Consider the following 21,209-nt stretch of genomic DNA (forward strand, 5'->3'; position numbering starts at 1 on the left):
ATGCAAAGAGGAGTTATAATAAATCCCTCTTTTTTGGCGAATCATCAAAATTTCACACCACGCCACGGTCAGACCGTATAACGTACAATTCTCATTTTACTCTTAATCATGAACTAAAGTTATCTCTCAACATTAATTGACACACATCAGTAAGTTAAATATAGTTTCCAACATATTAACAATGTGTGAACGAACTCTTCAGCCCTGGGGAAGAAGATTTGTGCCTTGGGCAAACCATGGTCTTACACCGCCCTCTAGTGACCAATATTGCAGGTGCAGCTCAATCATCTTGATTTGACTCATCAAACTTTAATGCCATGCCACGGTCAGACTGTGTGACAAAATTCGCGGTACTTTATATCTCTATCTTGTTGAGATGACTCTCAATGAATTTGAAGTTGATCTGATGAAAGCCCTACGACAAGTTCGTCAAAGTAAAAATTTCTAAAACGGTCAAAATGGCCACTAAAGCCAAAATAGTGGGCTTCCTGTTTGGTCTAGCATATCTATCCAAGAGACTTTTTTGTTTGTTATGAAAAGACACATGGCCCTAACGATTTTTGTACATGTCGGCCAATCGTGGTGCCGGGGCTGCACTTTAGGGGGCGCTATTCAGTTATTTTGCCACGATGGAGATATAAACTACCTCGAATTTCATGTTTTTGTCACACCGTGTGACCGTGGCGTGGCGTCAAAGTTTGATTACACGCCATCAAAACACAAGGTTGTGTATCTCAGACATACATGGTCCAATCGAGTCCAAACTAGACATGTAAGACAAGAGTCCCGGCCTGATGACATCTACACAGAAATTATGACTTAAGATCACAGCGCCCCCTGGTGGCAACAGGAAATGTCTTGTTTTTTGCATGTCTTACACTTGGATGTATTCCTCCTCATCCACTGACCTCAACCATGTCAAACTGTGTCAAAAGGATCTCAAGACATTGATAATGTAGGCATAAGATTACTGTGACTTTTTGTCAAACGCTATATTATTGGCGTGGCGTTAAAGTTCATCAACTTGCTGTGACACATGAAATTGCTGTAACTTTGGTGTTCAAGGTTCATCCTCTCTCAAACTACATTTGTGTAGCATAAGCCCCCCCTGCAGACATTCATGGTTTTAAGGAATGGGCGTGGCAAAATAACTGACTAGCGCCCCCTAAAGTGCAGCCCCGGCACCACGATTGGCCCACATGTACAAAAATCGGTAGGGCCATGTGTCTTTACATAACAAACAAAAAGTCTCTTGGATAGATATATGCTAGACAAAACAGGAAACCCGCCATTTTGGCTTTAGTGGCCATTTTGGCCATTTTAGACATTTTTACTTTGACTAACTTGTCGTAGGGCTTTCATCAGATCAACTTCATATTGAGATGAGTGTCATCTCAACAAGATGGAGATATAAACTACCTCGGTATATACGATTTCATAACACGGTGTGACTGTGGCGTGGCGTAGAATATTGATGATTCGCCAAGAAAGAGGGATTTATTATAACTCCTCTGTGCATTATTCTATCAGCCTCAAACCTCATTCACAGATTCACTGTCCCGCCCTGATCAGATCCATGTGTCAATATTCACTCATCATTACAGCGCCACCTGCTGGCGACAGGAAGTGACATGTTTTATACTTTGATGCACTGCTCCTGGGTGCTTTACAATATGCAGCTCAAAAGAGCTCAGTCAAGTCATTGGACCATGGTCAGAATTGTGACATTTCCTCAAACCGTGTAAACATTGAGGTGCGGCAAAGGTTCATCCTTCGCCAAAGGAGACAATGTTGTCATAAGTCCAGTGTGCATTGTCCTATCACCACCAAACTGCTGTCTCATGATCAGAGACCAAGCCTGAACAGCTCCATGTGTCAATATTTCGTCAGAGTCATAGCGCCACCTACTGATTCGCCATGAGACAAGTACTTTGTAAATCCACTCTGCATTATCCAACCGGCCCCCAAATTCTGACCTATGTTCACAATCCTGACCTGAACAGCTCCATATATTAATATTAGTGCAGGGTCATAGCGCCACCTACTAATCAGTGTGAAAATTAAGTTGTTGTAACATTGTCCAATCGACTTAAAATTGCTCACGCTACATCAGAGCCCCTACTTGAACAGATCTATTAGTCTGTATGTAATAATAGTGATGGCGCCACCTACTGGCAACGGGAAGTAAGCTTTGTTTTACAACTATTATTCGATTTACATACAATTTTCACCGTGTGATCTGCAATTGATACCGTGGACCGTAATGCGCAAACAGCAGGCAAGGATCGACGTCTCGTGACAGACGCAGGAAGTGAAGCATTTATCCTTCCCGCAGTGCGCAAAACGCATGCAACGCGGAGTCGTGTGCCTGCTCGCCGATCGCTCTCTCCACCAACAGCAACAGGTCCCGAGTTGCGTGTGCTCAGGCCCGTTCAGTGCTACCACGTAGCCCTAGTTTATTTCATGTTTGTGCATGAAAGCACTGTTGAGTCTGTTAAAAAAGGCTGAAGTTACTAAATTGTTATGTATGTTGTATTACCTTGTGTCCTTAAGATGCACTTTTTGATTTTTAAATAAAATGCAGCTAATTGAGTGTAAAAGGGAATATTTCCCTCTCTAGCATCGCCACCTGCTGGTCGTTTTGGTTTATCATTAACTTGTTTTTTTGTGTTGGCATACTGTGATATTCTGTACTATCTCAGGTTCAAACTGCACCATCTTTTCATTAAATAAATTTGAGAAGTTGAAAATTTTCCTCGATTTGGGTCGCGTCTAGTCATTAAGGGGTGATGGTGGGTCCCGAAGCCAGACCAGTTGAGAACCACTGATTTACACCATGTTTTTAGCCTAAATGTCCTCTGATATCCTCCTCCGGAGCCGCGTTCATTTCCTTCAATTGTATTGGATTTGGCTGCAACGCTGTTTAACCCTTGTGATGGAAATACAAGAGGCTGGAAACACCAAAGTTATCCACGTGTATTTTAATAGGGGCTTTCTGCAGAAAGGATCAACACAGAGAGTCACAAGGATCTCAGAGTAAAGATGGAGAACAGCCAAATACAAGGATCTTATATAGGAGAACTGAGGGCTGTCTCTCTGAACCAATCCAGACTGGTTCTGTAGGCGCAGCTAGAGAGAGGAATCTAAACACAAACAACTGATTTACATGTGTTTCCTAAGGAGATAAGCAGACATACATTAACCCCCGACGCCGGAACAGGAGTGGCGTCTGCCGGGACCGTCCGGCGCAGAACAGGAACTGGGACTGGCGTGGTTGCTGCCGGGACCCCCGACGCCGGAACAGGAGTGGCATCTGCCGGGACCGTCCGGCGCAGAACAGGAACTGGAGTAGGCGCAGCGAGGACCCCCGACGCCGGAACTGGAGTGACGTCAGCCGGGACCCTCTGGCGCGGGACAGGAATGGGAGTGATGAGTACCGGGGTTGAAATGATGAATGCCGGGGTTGAAATGATGAATGCCGGGGCCCCCGACGCCCGAACAGGAGTGGCGTTAGCCGGGACCTTCCGGCGCGGCACAGGAATGGGAGTGGTCTGTGTCGGGACCCCCGACGCCGGAACCGGAGTGGCGTCTGCCGGGACCCTCCGGTGCTGGACAGGAGAAGACTGCGACCCAGCCAGGACTGGAGGTGGCTGTGGCCCAGTCAGGACTGGAGGTGGCTGTGGCCCAGTCAGGACTGGAGGTAGCTGGTGCCTGTGAGCAGGCTGCCGAGGTGAGTGGTTTTTGCTCCGACGTCTGCCACCCACAGCGGAAACTTTCTGGAGGCTGCGGGGTCCTCCAAGAGCCAGGCGGCTTCCCGCGTACGGGTTTGAGGATGGGGCTGGAGGGTTGAGGAACTCCCTTAGTCTGTGCCGTATCGCCACAAGCTGTGGGACGAAATGGCTCACCAAAGGTTGGTCCTTCAGCCATGCCTCAAAAACAGAGATCTCTTCCCGAGTCTCTGCTTGGTACCGGATGCCCGCTGAATACAGCTTGTCCACCAAGAAATCATAATACAAAATCTTTTCGTAAAAAAAATCCATCTCTGCTGGGTCCATATCTTTGGTCAGATCGTTCTGTCACGGTGTGTGGGGCAGTTGGACCCAGATGCAGAGTTTAAACTTAGAGAGTAATCCGTTCATCGCACGAAGGGAGCGCATCCCCCGCACGGACGCGTCCGCCGCGGTTGTGAAGGCTGTAAAAGCCGCCGCTGCACAGAGAGCTGTTGACTACGACGCTCGACCCGAGTGTCCGGCCTCCTCCATAGCCCTAGCAGCAGCCCCGCTCGGGGCGAGTAAGAGGAAGAGGTGTCAGATATGCCCCAGGAAAAAGGACTGTAAAACTCACACCATGTGCCGCGGGTGTAACAAATACATCTGCAAGGCTGCTCACGTGTCTATTGCGCTACGTGCGTCCTAATATGGGGTGGACTATGTGAGGGGGCCAACAGCCGGGGGAAGCAGGGACAACAGAGACTGCAAAAATAAAACAGGAAACAGAACACGGAGTGTGAAAACATGATACAGGAGGAGATACTAAATAAACTGAAAACACCTTGGAAACGGTGGAAACTAAGCACTGGAAAATACCAAACCCTGACACAGACTGTCAGTTCAGTTGTCTGATGACCTCCACATTCCTCCAATCAATTCCTCCAATGTGTCAAGAGGTTGATGACTTGTCTGTCTTATTGTGGAGGAATGTGGAGGTCATCTTACAGACTGTCAGTTCAGTTGTCTGGTTAGCGTCACTCTGATGGGTTAGAAGAATGCAGGCTCCATGTGGATTGAAGCCCTCCAGCAGCTGGTCTGTAAATCTTGCATGGGAGATAGAATACTCTGTTTTGAATTTAGTTTAATTGATGGAAAGTGTGGTTTCACCCTGGAAACAGAATTAAGTGACCGATCATGAATGTTGGTGCATATTAGGATCAAGGGATGGATTCAGGAACTTTTCTTTACTTTCATGTGAAATGGGCTTGCTCCCTGCTCTCGGTGCAGTACTTTACATTATACTCATTGATAATGTGGATAACAGCCTGTGTGAACATGTGTGAACATGCATGTGCTGCTCCCTGCTCTCGGTGCAGTACTTTACATTATACTATTTGTTAATGTAGATAAAAGCCTGTGTGAACATGCATGTGCTGCTCCCTGCTCTCGGGGCAGCATGAACCATTAGCTGATCTGCAGCCTGACAACCGGCCCCGACGTGGTTGACATCCACTCGCGTTATGTAAGAGGAACAGAGCGCTGTGATTGGTTGGCGGCGGTGATGTCGTGGAGCAGCCGGAAGATTATCACTTCAGTACGCACGAGCTTTGCAGAGTTAAGTCCACCGGCCGTATTCTGAGCAGGAGAAGACGAACACTGGACATTTCCAGACACAGAAGCGAGAAAAAGTCAGAGAGACTCGGCCGGACTGTTTCCTTATCAACTACGCCACGTGAAGCCATCTCCGGGTGAAGGTGAGCCGGTTTTCGTGATTTTACGTCAGAAGTGCGTATTCAAAAATTACTCACTTGTCTATTTTCATTCTGGTCAATGACGACATAGCAAATACGTTGACCATTTCCTTCCGCTGTAAAAGCGATACGTTCTGTGTGTGTTTCCATCATGTGACGCAGGCAGCGTTGATCCGGGAGGAGGATGTGTTCAGGAAACGCAGCATTAACCGTTTCCGAGAGAGAGAGAGAGAGAGAGAGAGAGAGACAGACGGACAAAGAGAGAGAGTTTTGAATGAAATATGTGTCTCCTGTTTATTTCCAGTTTCTTCAGCCATGTCGGTGAACATTCATGTGAACAGCCCCAATGTGAGCTACACAGATACTCACATAGTGGCTCAGTACCCCTATCACACCACCTCGGTGACCAGGGAGGGGAACAAAATGACGGTGAGTCCGCCTACTCTTCACGTAGTAGCCCATTGTCTCTTAAACACATGATTACACCGTAATCAGTCGTGAACACTGGCTCCTCACACCATAATGAATGAAGCAATACTGACTACTCATCACAACACAATGACTGAAGTGATACTAGCTACTCATCACGTCATAATGAATGAAGCTATACTGAGTACTCATCACAACACAATGACTGAAGTGATACTGACTACTCAAGCAATAATGTAAGAAGTAATACTGAGTACTCGTGTAATAATTACCACACAGTATTCATGCAACTGATTATACTAGTATTATCATAGGAATTACTACACAGTAGTAAGTATTGGGTTTTCGATTTAATATAATTATTACATAATAAAAGTAATTTAATAACATAATAATTATAACAGAGTACTCATATTACAATAAAGTAAATTACTACAGAGTAGTCATGCAGAAATTACTATAGTGTTCATGTAAAAACAAAATATAATGCTGAGTTGTTGTGTGATGACTTAATACTAGTACTCATGTGATACTGTTGTCAAGGTCAGTGTGATCCCATTGTAACATAGTCTCTATTTTTGTGTTCACATGTGCATCTGTACATTCTGTAAGTACAATCTTCCCCTAACTCTGCTCCGTGCGGGAAACAGGTGACCCCCAACACCACTGAGATGACGTTTCGCACTGAGAGGCGTGTGCCCCGGCTTGGTGTGATGCTGGTGGGCTGGGGTGGCAACAACGGCACCACAGTCACAGCAGCTGTACTGGCCAACAAGCTTGGTCTCACCTGGAGGACCAAGACTGGAGTGAAGGTGAGCGGAGCAACACATGTGCCCGTGCAGATACAAACAAGGAATCAGCTGCTGGTTTACATTCATTCAGGTGATCCACAGAACAATGTAACTTAGTATTTGTAATGCCTGGAGTTATAGGTGATATATGAGGCTTTTTCAGCTTTTCTTTCCTCTTGTGTGTCATATACGTTTTTTTGTGTATTTCAAAGTTCTGCAAAGTTAAAAAGCTCAAAGTCTGAGGTATAGGGAGATCCTCTTTCCAACAGAAAACACTGCCCCTGAAGCACACCTCGTCAATAGCCCAGCGGGTACTTAGAAGCATTGTGACGCATTTGACTCCCTTTATGGGGAGGGGGGGGGCCACAGACAGGAGCCAAAACCAAGTGGTACAGACAGACACTGAAAAGAGGAGCTGCATCAATGGACAGTATGAGGACAGTGGATTTTGAACATTAGAGCATGTGAACCTTTTCAAGTAATAAACTGAATAAAAATGATGAACCTGAACATGAGCAGAATATGTCTCTCCGGTAACTTCTGGATCCCAGGTAACTTCAAATACATTCATGTGTTGAAATAGATGCAAACCACTGGAAGAAGAACTAAGCAAAAAGACACGTAAGAGCTAAAATAGAAAAACCACCACAGTTATTGTTTTTGAAAGTGTAATTTTTGAGGGGAAAAGGTTGAATGGTGACTAAAGCCTTTATAACCAGACTAAAACAAGATGTGGAAACCTGAGGCCAACACCAGTGAGTGAAGAGAGAGACTTCCAGTATGTCCCCTGATAGAGTGGTGGAGTCTCCTTAAAAGCAGATTGTTCTGACATGTTCAGTCGAGTGTTAAGAGCTTAACTGATGCTGCTCTCTGAGATTTCCCTTTATATGGACATGTATTGTTACCTCTGTGACCTGGTTCCTGTGATTGCCATTTTTGCCATTTTCATTTGGTTCATTTGTAATAAACCTTAAAACCAGTAAAAATAATCTTAGAATGAATGAACTCACAGTGTTTTTCTCTCCTCTCTCTTCCTCATTCTTTAGAAAGCAAATTACTTCGGCTCCCTCCTGCAGGCTTCTTGTGTTTGTCTGGGGTCAGGGCTTGAGGGCGATGTCAATGTGCCCTTTCGTGACCTCCTACCCATGGTGCACCCTGATGATATCGTCTTTGATGGTAGGGACAATTGTAGATTGAGACAGAAACTGAGAAGTGAATGTGTGTGTATGTGAGAAGGCAAGTGAGAGCTCAGAGCAGCTGTAGAGGCCAGAGCCCAGAGCCGGTCCACCAAGTGAAGATTAAGTTAAGCACTTTTTTTTTTTTGACTTGAAGTATGTTTGTCTTTTTTTAGGCTGGGATGTGTCCTCTATGGATCTGGGTTGTGCGATGGAACGAGCTCAGGTTCTCGAATGGTCCTTACAAGAGCAGCTGCTACCACTCATGAGCCGCATGAAACCCAGACCGTCCATCTATATCCCAGACTTCATTGCTGCAAACCAAGAGAGCAGAGCTGACAATGTCCTCCCTGGGACACTGGCAGAGCAGGTACTAGACTGTTTTCGAAGCAGAAAAAGCACAGGAGTAAATTAATCATAAATAAATAAATAATGATCACTGGTGCACTTAATTATTCTATTAATGAAACATGTCAGTGAGTGAACATGCACACCGACAGAGCCCTGGGTCTGGCTCTCTGGCTCTAAGTGGAATGCAGCCATCATTAATGCTATTAATTACACTTGAGCTTTTCCTGGTCTACAGCCATCTATTCCACTGTAGACTTGTTTTGTTTCATTTTTTATTTGACTGAAAGAATAAACTATCCTCTAGGTGGAGCGGATAAGAGCCGACATAAGGGACTTCCATCTGTCGAGTGGTGTGGACAAAGTAATCGTTCTGTGGACAGCAAACACTGAGCGTTTCTGTGATATCATACCGGGGGTCAATGACACGGCCAAGAATCTGCTAGCTGCAATCCAGGTGAGACCAGGAGCCGCGAAGAGAGTTTGGCTCAGAAACGTCCAGATTCATAAAACATACGTACAAATCGTGAAACTGGATTTACTATGAAAGGCTTTAATTGTCCAGAATTGTGTTGTCCTGTAGACATGAATCATCCATTCAACATTAAATTTCTCCTAATGCCGAGGACCAAACAGTAATCCTCCATCACATTTAGTGATTATGAAATCTTCGAGGATGAAGAGATTAACACTTCCCTGTGTATTTGTGAATGAAATGCCATAATGAGTCTGAAAAAGTCAGCTATTCCTTTTTATATCAGATCAGGGGGAGGCAAATTATGATGTATGCCTCTTGGGGGAGTTTTTATTTAATCTCCAATCTTCAGCAGGCTTGTACTGCTGTCAGCAACGATAATCGTCTATGTCACAGACTTATGATCTTCAGCAAATAGCTAAATGTTTGATAGGCATGAAGTCGACAATAGAGTTGCACTCCGGAGATTAAATGAAGAGATTCTCAGGGGAAATGTAGCCCTGCGAGTCAAGCTTTCCTCTTTTGTGTAATATAATGATACGCTTGGTTATAGCCATTTGTCTGATTTATTTTTCTTTCTATAACCATCAGACTGGAGCTGAGGTTTCTCCCTCCACTCTTTTTGCAGTGGCCAGCATACTGGAGGGATGCGCCTACATCAACGGCTCCCCGCAGAACACTTTCGTCCCGGGGGCCATCGAGCTGGCGATCCAGAAGGGCGTGTTCATTGGAGGGGACGACTTCAAATCCGGTCAGACCAAGATCAAGTCAGTGCTGGTGGACTTCCTGGTCAGCGCAGGGATCAAGGTGACAGAAAGGATGCATGGAGGGAAGGAGGGTGGATTATTGAAGTAATGAATGGATACTAAACAGACTGGGTCACTCCTCTGAAGGATTTGTAAAGTACAGGGGGTAATTGTACCTCAGGGACTACTTCTGCAGTAACAAATAGGATTACTAACTGGTGTCAGGCTGATCTTCAGCGTAGTAATTGTCCTGATAACCACATAATTACCAGCTACTATGAGGGTTTAATGCACAGCACACCCCTCCCACCAACCTGAGTCAGCTGAAATACATTAACGTCACTTGCTGCTGTTGAGGGTGCATGAAAAAAATGTGTTAGTCCATCCAGGCATTATCTATACCACTTATCCTCTAAGGGTGGCGCTGTTTGAAATTATTTAGAAGAACCTACGAGAGGTGGTGTCAGTGAAGGGTACTTGAGTTACTCTGACTGGGCATTAGACAAAAATAATATTTTACATATGAAAACACAGTAACATACAACAGTAACCACTAGTGTCTTTTTTTATTTTTCAAACAAAGACATTTTAACATGTTCCTCTGCCTTTGACAGCCGACCTCTATCGTCAGCTACAACCACCTCGGCAACAACGATGGGAAAAACCTGTCTGCTCCGCAGCAGTTCCGCTCCAAGGAGATCTCCAAGAGCAACGTGGTGGACGACATGGTCCAGTCGAACCCCATCCTGTACAAGCCTGGAGAGAAGCCTGACCACTGTGTGAGTGACACGGACACAGAAAGCGCATGAGCTCCCCGTGGACGAATGACAGAAAACAACTGATCGAACTTATCTCTGTGTGTTGTTTCAGGTGGTGATTAAGTACGTCCCTTATGTGGGGGACAGCAAGCGTGCCATGGACGAGTACACCTCTGAAATCATGATGGGCGGGCACAATACTATTGCTATGCACAACACCTGTGAGGTCGGTGGTCAATACTTTTTGTAATAAATGGCGACAGAAATGAACAAAATCTAAAAATGTCATATTCAAACATTTCTGACATAAGAGTGCAAACTGCTGACGGCCCACTAAACATGCTGAGCTGTTCTCCTTTATCTGACTGTAGTTGAGGAGGAGGAGGCTCAGGAGCCAGAGTTTACTGTTAATCCTTCTTAGCAGGTCTTGGAGCTAAATTAAAGTTACAGTAAATCTGTGGGGCACTGACATAGTTATTTCATGTTTCAGGGGCAAACCTGCTTTGACCGGCTACCATTTATTACATCACAAGATATAAAATCTATTCAGTTTACATGGATTTCAATTGATGTGTACATTTTTTACACTCAGTAGGTTAATCAGTCCCTTTAAGTTCAAACTAAAAAAATATGATTCCCTGTGAAATCAGTAATTTTGAAAAAGGCACTGGGACTTTCCTTATTTTATAGAAACAAAAACATCAAATTAGCTATCAAGAAATGGCTGTAATACCACATACCCCACCCAACCTGAGTCCTTCTGGACCCGGCGGGTCCCGTTGGGACCCCCTGGGTCCTGTTAGCCTGGGCTATCTACTTAGTTTTGTACACTGCATGTGCCTACAATCAGGGGAAAATCGGGTTCAGGTGGGGCTCTAGTGTAAAACTGAAAAAATCTTAAAACTCTATGGGACTCCAAGTGGTAGCATTGCTACAGTTTAATCTACAATGCAGAGGACTCTGTCTTATCATAGCTAAAGTACTCTACATATTCATAAATCTCTCTTTCTCTTTCATCTGTTGCACCATTATACTCATTTCATCTGTCTTCCATTGCAACAGGACTCTCTGCTAGCCAGCCCCATCATCCTGGACCTGGTGATCCTGACAGAGCTTTGTCAGCGTGTGACTGTGCGGCCTCAGGGGGAGGAGGACTTCCAGTCCTTCCACAGTGTCTTGGCACTACTCTCCTTCCTCTGCAAGGCCCCACTGGTCCCAAAAGGCACCCCAGTCATCAATGCCTTCTACCGCCAGAGAGCCTGCATAGAAAACGTTATGAGGTGTGGAGCCCTTTCACTAGAAGACATTGGTTTTCTTTACCTAAGGCTGCCTTACACAATTTTAATAAAATTCTATCATTCAATAGAAGAGAGATACTTTATATGACTGTGGCCAGGGTACAGGTGTGAAATTCTAGTGTTAATATTTGTGGCAGAAATTGACGCGAGACTGCCTCCTTGTCTTTTTCAGAGCGTGCCTCGGCCTCCCTCCTCAGAATCACATGCTTCTGGAGCACAAGCTGCAGAGAAACTTCCTGCCTCAACCTTCCACCTACATCAACGGCGAAGTAGCGGCTAAGAAAAAAGCCATCTTCACAAACGGGAACCACAGATCAACAAATGGCTTCCATGCACATGATGATGATGCTTGTGCATTATGATTACAGACACAATACTACAGTCCTAAATACAACGGTAACTGAAACAAAATGAAAACCTTGTTTGAAAAAGAACAAAGGCCCTTATTGATCAAGCTGTCATCACAAAAAACAAGTTCGCTATCACCTTGACATTTAGGTGAGATGCATTTAATATCATAGGTATTCTGAGCATGTTGTCCTGTTAGAGATAGACATGGTTTTATGCAGAATTAACCATTTAATGGTTTTAACAGATAGGTTTTGTATTATTTTAGTTTTTTTTTTTTAGGTGTTTGTAACTTTATTCAAGTAGTAATTCATCTGCAATAAACTAATGTACAGTACATTTTCTTGATGAATGAGCGGTATCTTTGTATCTTGTGTTACTGTCTATCATCAGTTTGCTTTCTCCAAATGTTTTTGTGAAGCTGAACTGTAATGTTAAAGAGTAACTTGGCTTACTTATATTCAGCCATCCATTTTCTGCTGTTTGTGGTCGACAGGTCAAGCATTCTAAATACTAATATAAAATAAACATTTAGGTATTGTTGTTTGAACTGATATTAATTATTGTGGTTGGTCTTTTTAATTCAACTTTCCTCTTACTTAGCCATTTGCGATGTTCAGATATGCGTTCTGTGTGACTAGGTAATTAAAGGTAAATAAATAAATGGGTAAATAAATGTTTAGGCATACAAAACATGGTAATGAGCAACAAGAGCATATAAAACAAATGTGATTTAATCATTTATAGATCTTTTTTGACTTACTATCAAAATGATAAGAGAAGCCAATAATCTGATTTGATGAATAAAAAAATATTTTATAAAAGGTAACAATTTTAGGGACGAGTTGAGATTTTAAAACAAAAAGACAGAAGTCAAAACATTTCATTTAGTTGGTCAAATGTTACACTTTTTTTAATCTCATAATTGTATCTTGTTTGGTCATGGTTTAATCTTTAATCCTTCATTTTGATCAATTACTCACCATTATTTTTTGACTCAGAAAGCCCGTAAACATTTATTTGTATAATTTTTTTCACAGAAATCGTCTTGTATACATTTCAGGAGAGTGACAGGAATGAGTCATGGGAGTATTATGAGAGCGTATAAGACAATTATATTATATTATTTTATTTTATTTTATTTTATTTTATTTTATTTTACATTATGTTACAGCCAATGAATGAGTCCAGTTTTACCCAGGGGACCCCTTGGTTTACCCCCCTCCCCTGAAATAAACTGCTCCGTTTCCTGTTTCCGGCCGCTCTTCCATCACTTCCGCTGCCGTTGCTGCGACACGGGACGTCAACATCAATGGCGGACAAAGACAAACGCCGGCCCGGGCTTGCTCCCCCCGTGATGCCCGAGGGCAAAGCCACCAAGTCGGACAGCGACAGGGAGTTTCTGTCGCAGGCGGGTGTGGGGGAGCTGCTCCGCGGCGCCATCCTGAAGATGGTGGAGGCCAGGTCGGACGATCCCATCGGCTTCCTCGCCGACCACTTCTGCAACCTCTCCTCCATGGCGGAGAGCGGCTCGGCTGGAGGCTGCGACGCGGAGCCGCTGAGCAACGCGCCGCCGAGCGCAGGCGCCCAGGAGCAGCAGCATCTCAACCGGGCGCTGTGGCACCTGCGGCTGGCGCATCACTCCCAGAGGTTCACGGTCCAAACACTGTGGTTATACAGGGGATCAGGGGGTTTCATTATAGATGCAACATTCTGTCACTCACCCACTTTGACATGAACCACATATTCTAGCAGGACACAGCCCTCACGTGTTTCTACTGTTGAATTCAGATTGACACTAGTTAACCAGGCCTTGTGTCAAAGTGAAAACGGATATAAAGGTATGATTTTTATAAATAATCAATATTTATTTTAGTGTACACTAGAAGAATGCCGTCACTGGCAGGTAATATTACATCTGACCCCTCTCGTGTTTTATTCGAGGAATATCAGCTTCTGCCATCTAAAAGAAGATTAAAGTCCCACAATCACACCTTGCATCAAAGGCTACTATTGACTTGACTCTTGGTAACAACCTGCTGGCTAGTAACAGATTAATAATACACGTTTAAACTGTTTTGAGTAACAAACTCTTCAACCTTTGTCTGTCACTACTGATCTTATCTGCCAAGGCGAGAGATATTTACAGTAACACCACCAATTAATATAATGTGAACAGACTTCTGTTGGTTCAGTGATAAATTATAAATGGAATAAAATTAAATAGAAACATCTTATTCTGGAAATAGTGTCCCCGTACTTGTACATAATCCACAGAGCTCCCTGTTGGTTTAAAAATTACAAAACAAAAATTAGATAATTAGGGTGTAAGATATGATACCTTTATTTTAAAAAAAAAAAACTAAAAACAATTGAAAATGTTAGTGTATTCTACTATTTTAGAGACTGACGATAATGATTTATGCTATTTATACAAATCTCATTGTAGTACAGGTTACCAGAGTTACCAGTTAACAAAGGTTGTTTTGCTTCTAAATGCTTCAGACAAACCTATGATTTCACGTTGATTCCATTTCTCATTTTAAACCCAGATCTGCCTTCAGCAACAACGTCCGCGTGGCCTACGACCTCCTAAACCTCACCGGGCCCAAAAGACATCCAGGTGAGGCTCCTGAAGGCCCAGACGGCTCCTGCACCGAGAGCCCCACAGGAGGAGGAGGTGGTCAGGGAGGAGGAGGAGGGGTGAGAGGAGGCCTCTACTCCCAGACTCTGGAGTGTCTATGCAGTGAAGGTGGCGTCCCTGCCTCCACCTCCGCTCCACTCCTCCGACGACTCCACTGCCAAGACCACGAGGCCGTCCCTTATGACATCTTCCGACACGGCGTGCTCACGTGTGCCGTCTTCTCGGACTACATCCGGCAGGCCCAGAGGCTTTACGCTGAGGTGTGCTGCCCAGACAACGGGCCTGCCTCCCGGGCGCTGTGCCTGGCCGTGCTGGGGACCCTGAAGGAAGCTCTGGAGACATCCCAGGGCTGTGATGCAAACTGCTGTGTTAACGCCAACAACTCGTGTCTGGAGGCCAACGTGAAGGCCATCCGCTACCTGAAGGCCAGCGCCAATATCTCTCCCTGCAAGCTCGCTCAGGCTATGTCTGGAGCGCAGTTGCGGGGTCCAGGCGGCAACATGGACGCTAAGGAGTTTGAGAATGCAGCGGCTGAGCTCTTTATCACTCGAGTCAAAGTTGTGTCCTAGGTCTCTTCTCTGTGTTCACATAAGTTATGGATGTACAGCCATGTTATAGAGTAAATCATTATCCTGTGTGCACCTACTACTGTCATGACGAAATATGAGGAGAATACAGGATGAAGGAAAATAGTAAGTCGTTTATTCAAAATGTACAGTAATATAATCAACACCAGAACGAACTAAAGATATTATGGGATCAGTTAAGTCTGTAGTGAGGGTTCGTGTATGCATGAGTGTGGGATGAGAAAGATGTTGGATGCATGAACACAAAATAACGTGCTGGGGAGAGTCCTGGCCAGAAGGACGGTTCTTCACAAAGGGAACAAAACATACTGAGCGGATTAGCAGAACACAAAGATGGGCCAAAGGCTAATGTCTCCATAAGACCCACAGATATTACCTCCTCTCTGGATATCACTGTTTGTCTTGAGCTTATTAATGTCAACAACATCTGCTGTGGCTACACAGGCAGCTGCTGTGCTGTGTGGAGGACATGACGTACCTCGGTTAGACTAAATAGATTCATTGAATTCAGTATTTGTCCCGACGGCTTCAACCTTTGTTCAGTGTTTTCCCTGATATGCTCAGTTAAGAGAGTATGTACATCTGCTGCAGTCCCGTACAACAGCCTTGTATTAGATTCTCTTTAAAGATACAACAACATTTCAAGGTTTTGTTGAGACTGTCAGTGATGTTGAGTAAACTGGTCTGTGCTATCTAAGCTTATATAACATTTTGTTACAGAAACAGGAGCCAGTCTCGTGCTCTCCTTGGGGGTCGCGGGCGTCTCTGTCCCCCGCGACTCCCAATAAAGTACAAGCGGTGTAGACGGTGGATGGACATGATGATGGACTATTATTTTTATTTCATTGTATTTATTTTCTGCCTCTGTTCTATTTCATTGCTTCTGTATTGGCAGATTCTGCATTTGTGTAATGTTTAATAGAAGAACAGATATGTATTTAGAAGAAGTATGAACAGATGTGGTTCTTGTGAGTTAACTTAAACTTTACGACTGTTGCTCAGGAGACTATAATGTTTATGGCTTCCCCCACTGGGCAAATGGTCACGGCAGGGGTCACTCAGTGTGGCTGAATAGATGGGTGAGGGGATCTCTGTATTGTATACAGGACTGGGGTCTTTTGTCTTGTAAACGAAGATAAGGGATCTCGGAGACAGATTGTCTCACACCAGAAGTCACACCAGGGGGCTGGGACAGAGATGGAGACAGGATGTCTGCTCATCCTGGTCAGACATCAAGTCACTGACCAATACCCTTTGCTTCTCGCAGGGAGGGGCTTCTGATTGTATAAGTGAAGTAATTCTCCTATGCTCTGTGCCCATTCCTGCACGTTACGCTAGGTAGTGTGTCTGGGGTGGGTCCACCTGCAGGTGTTAGAATTGAACTTACCGAGAGACAATGTATAATTGTGTATGATTAAACAGAAATTGCCACCACACTTCTCACCAGGACCTCTGTACTTAGTTTCATGTACCTCATGTTTTGCAATGAAAATAAATCTTGAATCTTGAAACACCTGTTTTTCATCAGCCACTAGATGGCAGCACCACTCTGGTGGTCCTGTGGTCAGAGTCAGAGAAACCGGAAAGAAAAGCGGAAGTACACAAGCTCGTGGGCTCCATGGTGAAGCGACAGGAGACGCAGCGACACATGAGCCCCTGTTTTCATCTGTAAGTGGATGTGGTGCGTTTGTGAAACATGGCGGAAGAGGAGCAGCTGCTCTCCCTCATGTTCCTCTTGACCTACGTGCTGCAGAAGCGACGCAGAGACATAAACGACGCAGACGTCCAGAGGCGCAGTGAGATCCAGAGACGCATCCGACACAGACAGTACTTCTTCCAGAGACAGAGGAGGATGCTGCTGGTCAGTCCCTCCATCTTCCATCCCCTCTTCCTCCCAGAGGAATCTGACTCAACTGGAAAACCGCCCCCATCACACAGTGGCTGCACAATGTTTCCACCTTTATTATCTTGATTTTAATACTCAGGGGATATATTTACCATTTTCTCACCAATCTACAACCAATAACAAGAATGTGAATGATAATAATCGTTTCAACAATGAAACAAAATATTTTTAAATCAATCAATAAACACAAGCTGATATTCTTATTTACAAAAGTAAGATGGACTCTGCGGTCACGTGGAGTAGGGCTGGTCATATATCATTTCAATATTTCTGATGATTTAGTTATTTCTTACAAATTTCAAGACAGATTTTTGCTCCTGAGTGAAGTTTTAAAATTTGTATTATAGGCAGAGAATGATACTTAATATAAGTAAATATTATGATACTTAATGTAAGTAAAAATACGTTTAATATATATACGTTTAATATATATTAATAATAATATAAGTAAAAATACGTTTTATAAATCTCATGTAAAACATTAAAACCCATCTTGTAATATTCCTCCTCACTGTGCTTGCAAAATGCCTAAGAATTATATCAATATACTGTATATTAAATGTGTTCTGTAGCTATTGATTTTGTGATATTTATTGTTTAATTCCCAGCCATAACATGGAGTGTAACAACATAAGCAGACCTGCAACAACTAATGTCAACATAGATTTTAATCAGCCAATTATCTTCTCAGTAAATCCATCAATTCTTATATATATTCCTATAGAAGCTGAAACCAGACATTGTTATGGTAAAAAAGAAAGGCAGATTAATTTGAACTTGGTTAACTAATTGATGATTGATCAGGAGTTTTACAATTATACAAACGACCAACAGTGATAAAGTAAAGAGTATCTCCATTTAAAAATATAAAATATGGTGATATATTATTAAAAATCACCTTGTAGCTTTAAAGAAACCGAATTAAACATTTCCCCTTTTAGGAGAAAAAGCTGAATGTATTTATATAAGTTATAGTATCAGTTGACAAAGTGGTTTATTCAAAGTGAAAAGATTCTCTCATTTTATTTTTTATCTTTCTCTGACCAGATGATGATAGCAGGAGGTATCCGCTCCAACGTCCGCATCCGCACTCGTCCCTGGACCACCACTGCAAGCACTGATTGGTGGGAGCGGGTGGTGATGACAGAATTCCAGCCCTCTGATTGGCTGGATAAGTTCCGTATGAGCCAGGAGACGTTCTTTCACCTCTGTGACAAACTGAGGCCCCGTCTGGCTCGTCAGGACACCAGCTTCCGCCTGGCGCTGCCGGTGGAGAAGCGTGTCGCTGTGGCGTTGTGGCGCCTGGCATCAAACATTGAGTACCGCACCATCAGCACTCTGTTCGGCGTGGGGAAGTCCACAGTGTGCCGATGTGTTAGAGACATGTGTCACGCCATCGTGGGGCTCCTCAGCTCCATCTACTTGCGGCCCCCCAATGAGCAGGAGCTGGAGGACTCAGCCCAACTCTTCCTGAACAACGTGGGCTTCCCTCACTGTGTTGCTGCCATAGCAACCCTCCACACAGCTATCATCACTCCATCAAACAATGCGTCTGACTATGCTAACCCTGCCGGCTGGTTCTCAGTACTGTCTCAGGTAGAAAAGGAACCTGCATCCATGCTGCTGCAAGTCGTCCTGCATTAGATTTTTATTTCACGCCTCTCGCTGTGTCTCTGCTGTTTCAGGTGGCCGTCAGTGGCCGGGGGCAGTTCTGGGATGTATGTGCCAGTTTCCCAGGTGGGACAGACCCAGCTGAAATCTTACAGAGTTCATCACTGTGGACCACAGCCGCAGAGGGCGGACTGTCGCCTGCCCCACTACCCGTCTTCATGGGAAGACCACTTAGGTAAAATTAAAGCCACTGGCGCAACTGTTGCATCAGGATCCATTTCAATACCAAGTAATTCTCATTTTACAGACATTTAAAATAACAATATACCAGTTGGAGAAGTAAATTTTTCATCTTTTCCATTTTCCTGATCACCTTGAAATGGTATCTAGCATTAAGGCTTATATAACCAGATAACACATATAAGCCGATGACAAGCAGACACAGACTGCTGATACTGTATGTCTTTTTTATCTACTGATTTAATGTTAAATGTTCTGGCCCCGAGCTGCACTGTTTTCTGTTTTCTAAAATTACTGTTGGGTTTAAATTTGTGCAAAAGCAATGAGCTTGACACAAAATAAAACTTGGCACTGCCATTTTAAAGGTTTGCTAAAAGCTTTGATGAATCTGAAGTTATGCTGAGTCAACCAAAAGGATGTGGGAAAAATAAAGTTCCGAGTTTGGAGATAGCGGGGAAGGCGGAGGGGCAACACACTTCACTGAAGCTGCTTTCAGACATGCACTAAATAAATTACATTTTCCTGAACTATTCCTGCCAGCTGCCTTTTATATCTGTCTGCTAACTGAACCTAAGGAGGATGTTGTCACGCTTCTATCAAACATTTAAATTTAAATTAATTAATATCTGGATATTCATACCAAAAGTCTTCTAGTCTGTGTTTTCAGGCCGTAACTGACTAAAAACCATCTGTAATGCCCAGGTATGTGCTGCTGGGCGAGGCCTGTTACCCCCTCCAGAGCTGGCTGATGAAGCCTTATCCTGAGCAAAGAGGCAGGGGAGCAATTCACGCTGCACTGACGGAGCCACAGCGGCTCTTTAACCGTCGACTCTCCAGAGCGCGCCGTGTGTCCGATGAGGCGCTGCTAAGACTGAGGGCGCGCTGGCAGTGTCTGAGCAAGAGGAACGACTGTGGCCTGGACGTGGTGCCCACTATGATCCTGGCGTGCTGCATTCTGCACAACATATGCGAGTCCCACGGTGACGCCTTCACGGCGGAGTGGCTGGCGGAGGTGGCCCAGTCAGAGAGCCCACAGCCCAGCCACAAGCAGCTCCCGTCAACCAGTGTGGAGCAAAGTCAGGGTGAGGAGGTCCGGCACCTCTTCAGTGACTATTTTCAACATTTGAATATCTGATCAAGGACTTGTACAATTTTTAGAAAACGTGTAAACCATCGTACTGGATTGTGCTCATGCTGTAGAGATGGCAGTGTCACTCAGTCACTTGTTCTGCCAGTCCAGTGTTACCATGTAGCTTTATGCTAATTGTAGCCAGGCATATTGACAACATGAGCATACATCTCAAACCACAGTAGAACCTAACTGCTCTTCACTCTCACAAATTAGAGTTCAGACTCATTTTATTCAAGACATCTGATTATTTGATGTCCTCAAATCATGAAACATCCAGGGGAGAAAAAGCCTTCTCGTTCAGGCTGAATCACGTCTTGACTCTGGTGCCATCATGTTTTATCTTACAACAGGGAAATTGTTTTTTTCCCATTTTCATTTTAAATCTATCAAAAACATTTTGTCTTTTATTATGTAATAAAACGTTTTATGTGTCCTCTTTTATTCCATTCTAATGTTGACTTGATACGTATTTAAAGTACTTATGTACAGTCCAGATACTAGTTGGTCCGATTTTTATTTTCTAGCTTTACACTGCCTTCAATTTGATCAAATCTAATACAATAATAGATACTACACTTAAGTGCCAAGTCTTAGCGTTAGTTTGTGTAGGTTTACATCAGTGTAGAAACATCTGTACACTTTTAACACATATTTAGCCCCTTTTGGCCAAAATTGCAAGTGTTCAAAGGTGATAAAACGCTTCCTGGGGCAGTTGTGAGTGGTTTCAATGTTGTTCAGGCTCAAAAGAGTTCAGGTTCTCACTATTAAACCTGAGACATGGCACGTTATGGATACATCTGCGTTTGTATGTCTGTTTGATCGTTAGCAGCATCACACAAAAACTACTGGATGGATTACCACAAGACTTGGTGGAGGGATGCAGTCGGGTCAGGGAAAAATGTCAACATTTTTGTGAATTTCTAGGGAAATCTTAATTTTATGTAGGTTCATAATTTAGGGGACTGATATCTATGAATATGTGTAAATTGGTGAAGCTTGACTGAATTTAAAGGATCAGTGTGTAAGTTTAGGTGAAAGGGATCTATTGGCAGAAATTGAATATAAAATATAAAAAATATGTTTTCAACTAGTGTTTAATCTAAATTGTAAGATTAGTTGTTTTCTTTACCCTAGAATGGACCCTTTATATTTAAATACTTTATATTTAAATTGGGAGCGGGTCCTCTCTCGGAAGCCGCCATGTTTTTTACAGTAGCCCAAACTGGACAAACTAAACACCTTTTTAGTTTAGTTATTACA

The 21,209-nt window shown here is 43.8% G+C and overlaps 3 protein-coding genes across 3 annotated transcripts; all 3 read left to right on the top strand.

Annotated features, from left to right (window-relative positions):
• The first annotated feature begins 5,253 nt into the window (after positions 1-5,253).
• On the top strand, positions 5,254-12,389 carry LOC118116931 (inositol-3-phosphate synthase 1-A). The gene is made up of 11 exons (XM_035168917.2): positions 5,254-5,464; positions 5,766-5,890; positions 6,541-6,702; positions 7,728-7,857; positions 8,033-8,226; positions 8,512-8,661; positions 9,271-9,486; positions 10,040-10,204; positions 10,296-10,409; positions 11,246-11,463; positions 11,654-12,389. Exons 2-11 carry the CDS (start codon positions 5,777-5,779, stop codon positions 11,841-11,843), a joined length of 1,653 nt encoding a protein of 550 aa, XP_035024808.1. The 5' UTR covers positions 5,254-5,464; positions 5,766-5,776; the 3' UTR covers positions 11,844-12,389.
• Positions 12,390-13,108: 719 nt separating this feature from the next.
• Positions 13,109-16,571, top strand: tpgs1 (tubulin polyglutamylase complex subunit 1). Its single transcript, XM_035169121.1, has 2 exons — positions 13,109-13,479; positions 14,382-16,571. The coding sequence occupies exons 1-2, from the start codon at positions 13,142-13,144 to the stop codon at positions 15,040-15,042; spliced, it is 999 nt and encodes a 332-aa protein (XP_035025012.1). The 5' UTR covers positions 13,109-13,141; the 3' UTR covers positions 15,043-16,571.
• Positions 16,572-16,617: 46 nt separating this feature from the next.
• Positions 16,618-20,390, top strand: LOC118115899 (protein ANTAGONIST OF LIKE HETEROCHROMATIN PROTEIN 1). Its single transcript, XM_035167108.2, has 4 exons — positions 16,618-16,921; positions 18,014-18,562; positions 18,652-18,812; positions 19,520-20,390. The coding sequence occupies exons 1-4, from the start codon at positions 16,757-16,759 to the stop codon at positions 19,950-19,952; spliced, it is 1,308 nt and encodes a 435-aa protein (XP_035022999.1). The 5' UTR covers positions 16,618-16,756; the 3' UTR covers positions 19,953-20,390.
• The last annotated feature ends 819 nt before the right edge of the window (positions 20,391-21,209 follow it).

Source organism: Hippoglossus stenolepis, chromosome 10, assembly GCF_022539355.2.
Source record: "Hippoglossus stenolepis isolate QCI-W04-F060 chromosome 10, HSTE1.2, whole genome shotgun sequence".
In the NCBI taxonomy this organism is placed as follows: Eukaryota; Metazoa; Chordata; class Actinopteri; order Pleuronectiformes; family Pleuronectidae; genus Hippoglossus; species Hippoglossus stenolepis.

Bases quoted from the DNA above. Each gene is read 5' to 3' on its own strand.
- LOC118116931 (XM_035168917.2), top strand. From the start codon at position 5,777: ATGTCGGTGAACATTCATGTGAACAGCCCCAATGTGAGCTACACAGAT. The intron at 8,662-9,270 runs GTGAGACCAGGA...TATAACCATCAG, and splicing joins ATCTGCTAGCTGCAATCCAG to ACTGGAGCTGAGGTTTCTCC. The intron at 11,464-11,653 runs GTGTGGAGCCCT...TGTCTTTTTCAG, and splicing joins TGCATAGAAAACGTTATGAG to AGCGTGCCTCGGCCTCCCTC.
- tpgs1 (XM_035169121.1), top strand. From the start codon at position 13,142: ATGGCGGACAAAGACAAACGCCGGCCCGGGCTTGCTCCCCCCGTGATG. The intron at 13,480-14,381 runs GTTCACGGTCCA...TTTTAAACCCAG, and splicing joins CTGGCGCATCACTCCCAGAG to ATCTGCCTTCAGCAACAACG.
- LOC118115899 (XM_035167108.2), top strand. From the start codon at position 16,757: ATGGCGGAAGAGGAGCAGCTGCTCTCCCTCATGTTCCTCTTGACCTAC. The intron at 16,922-18,013 runs GTCAGTCCCTCC...TTCTCTGACCAG, and splicing joins GACAGAGGAGGATGCTGCTG to ATGATGATAGCAGGAGGTAT. The intron at 18,563-18,651 runs GTAGAAAAGGAA...CTGCTGTTTCAG, and splicing joins GGTTCTCAGTACTGTCTCAG to GTGGCCGTCAGTGGCCGGGG.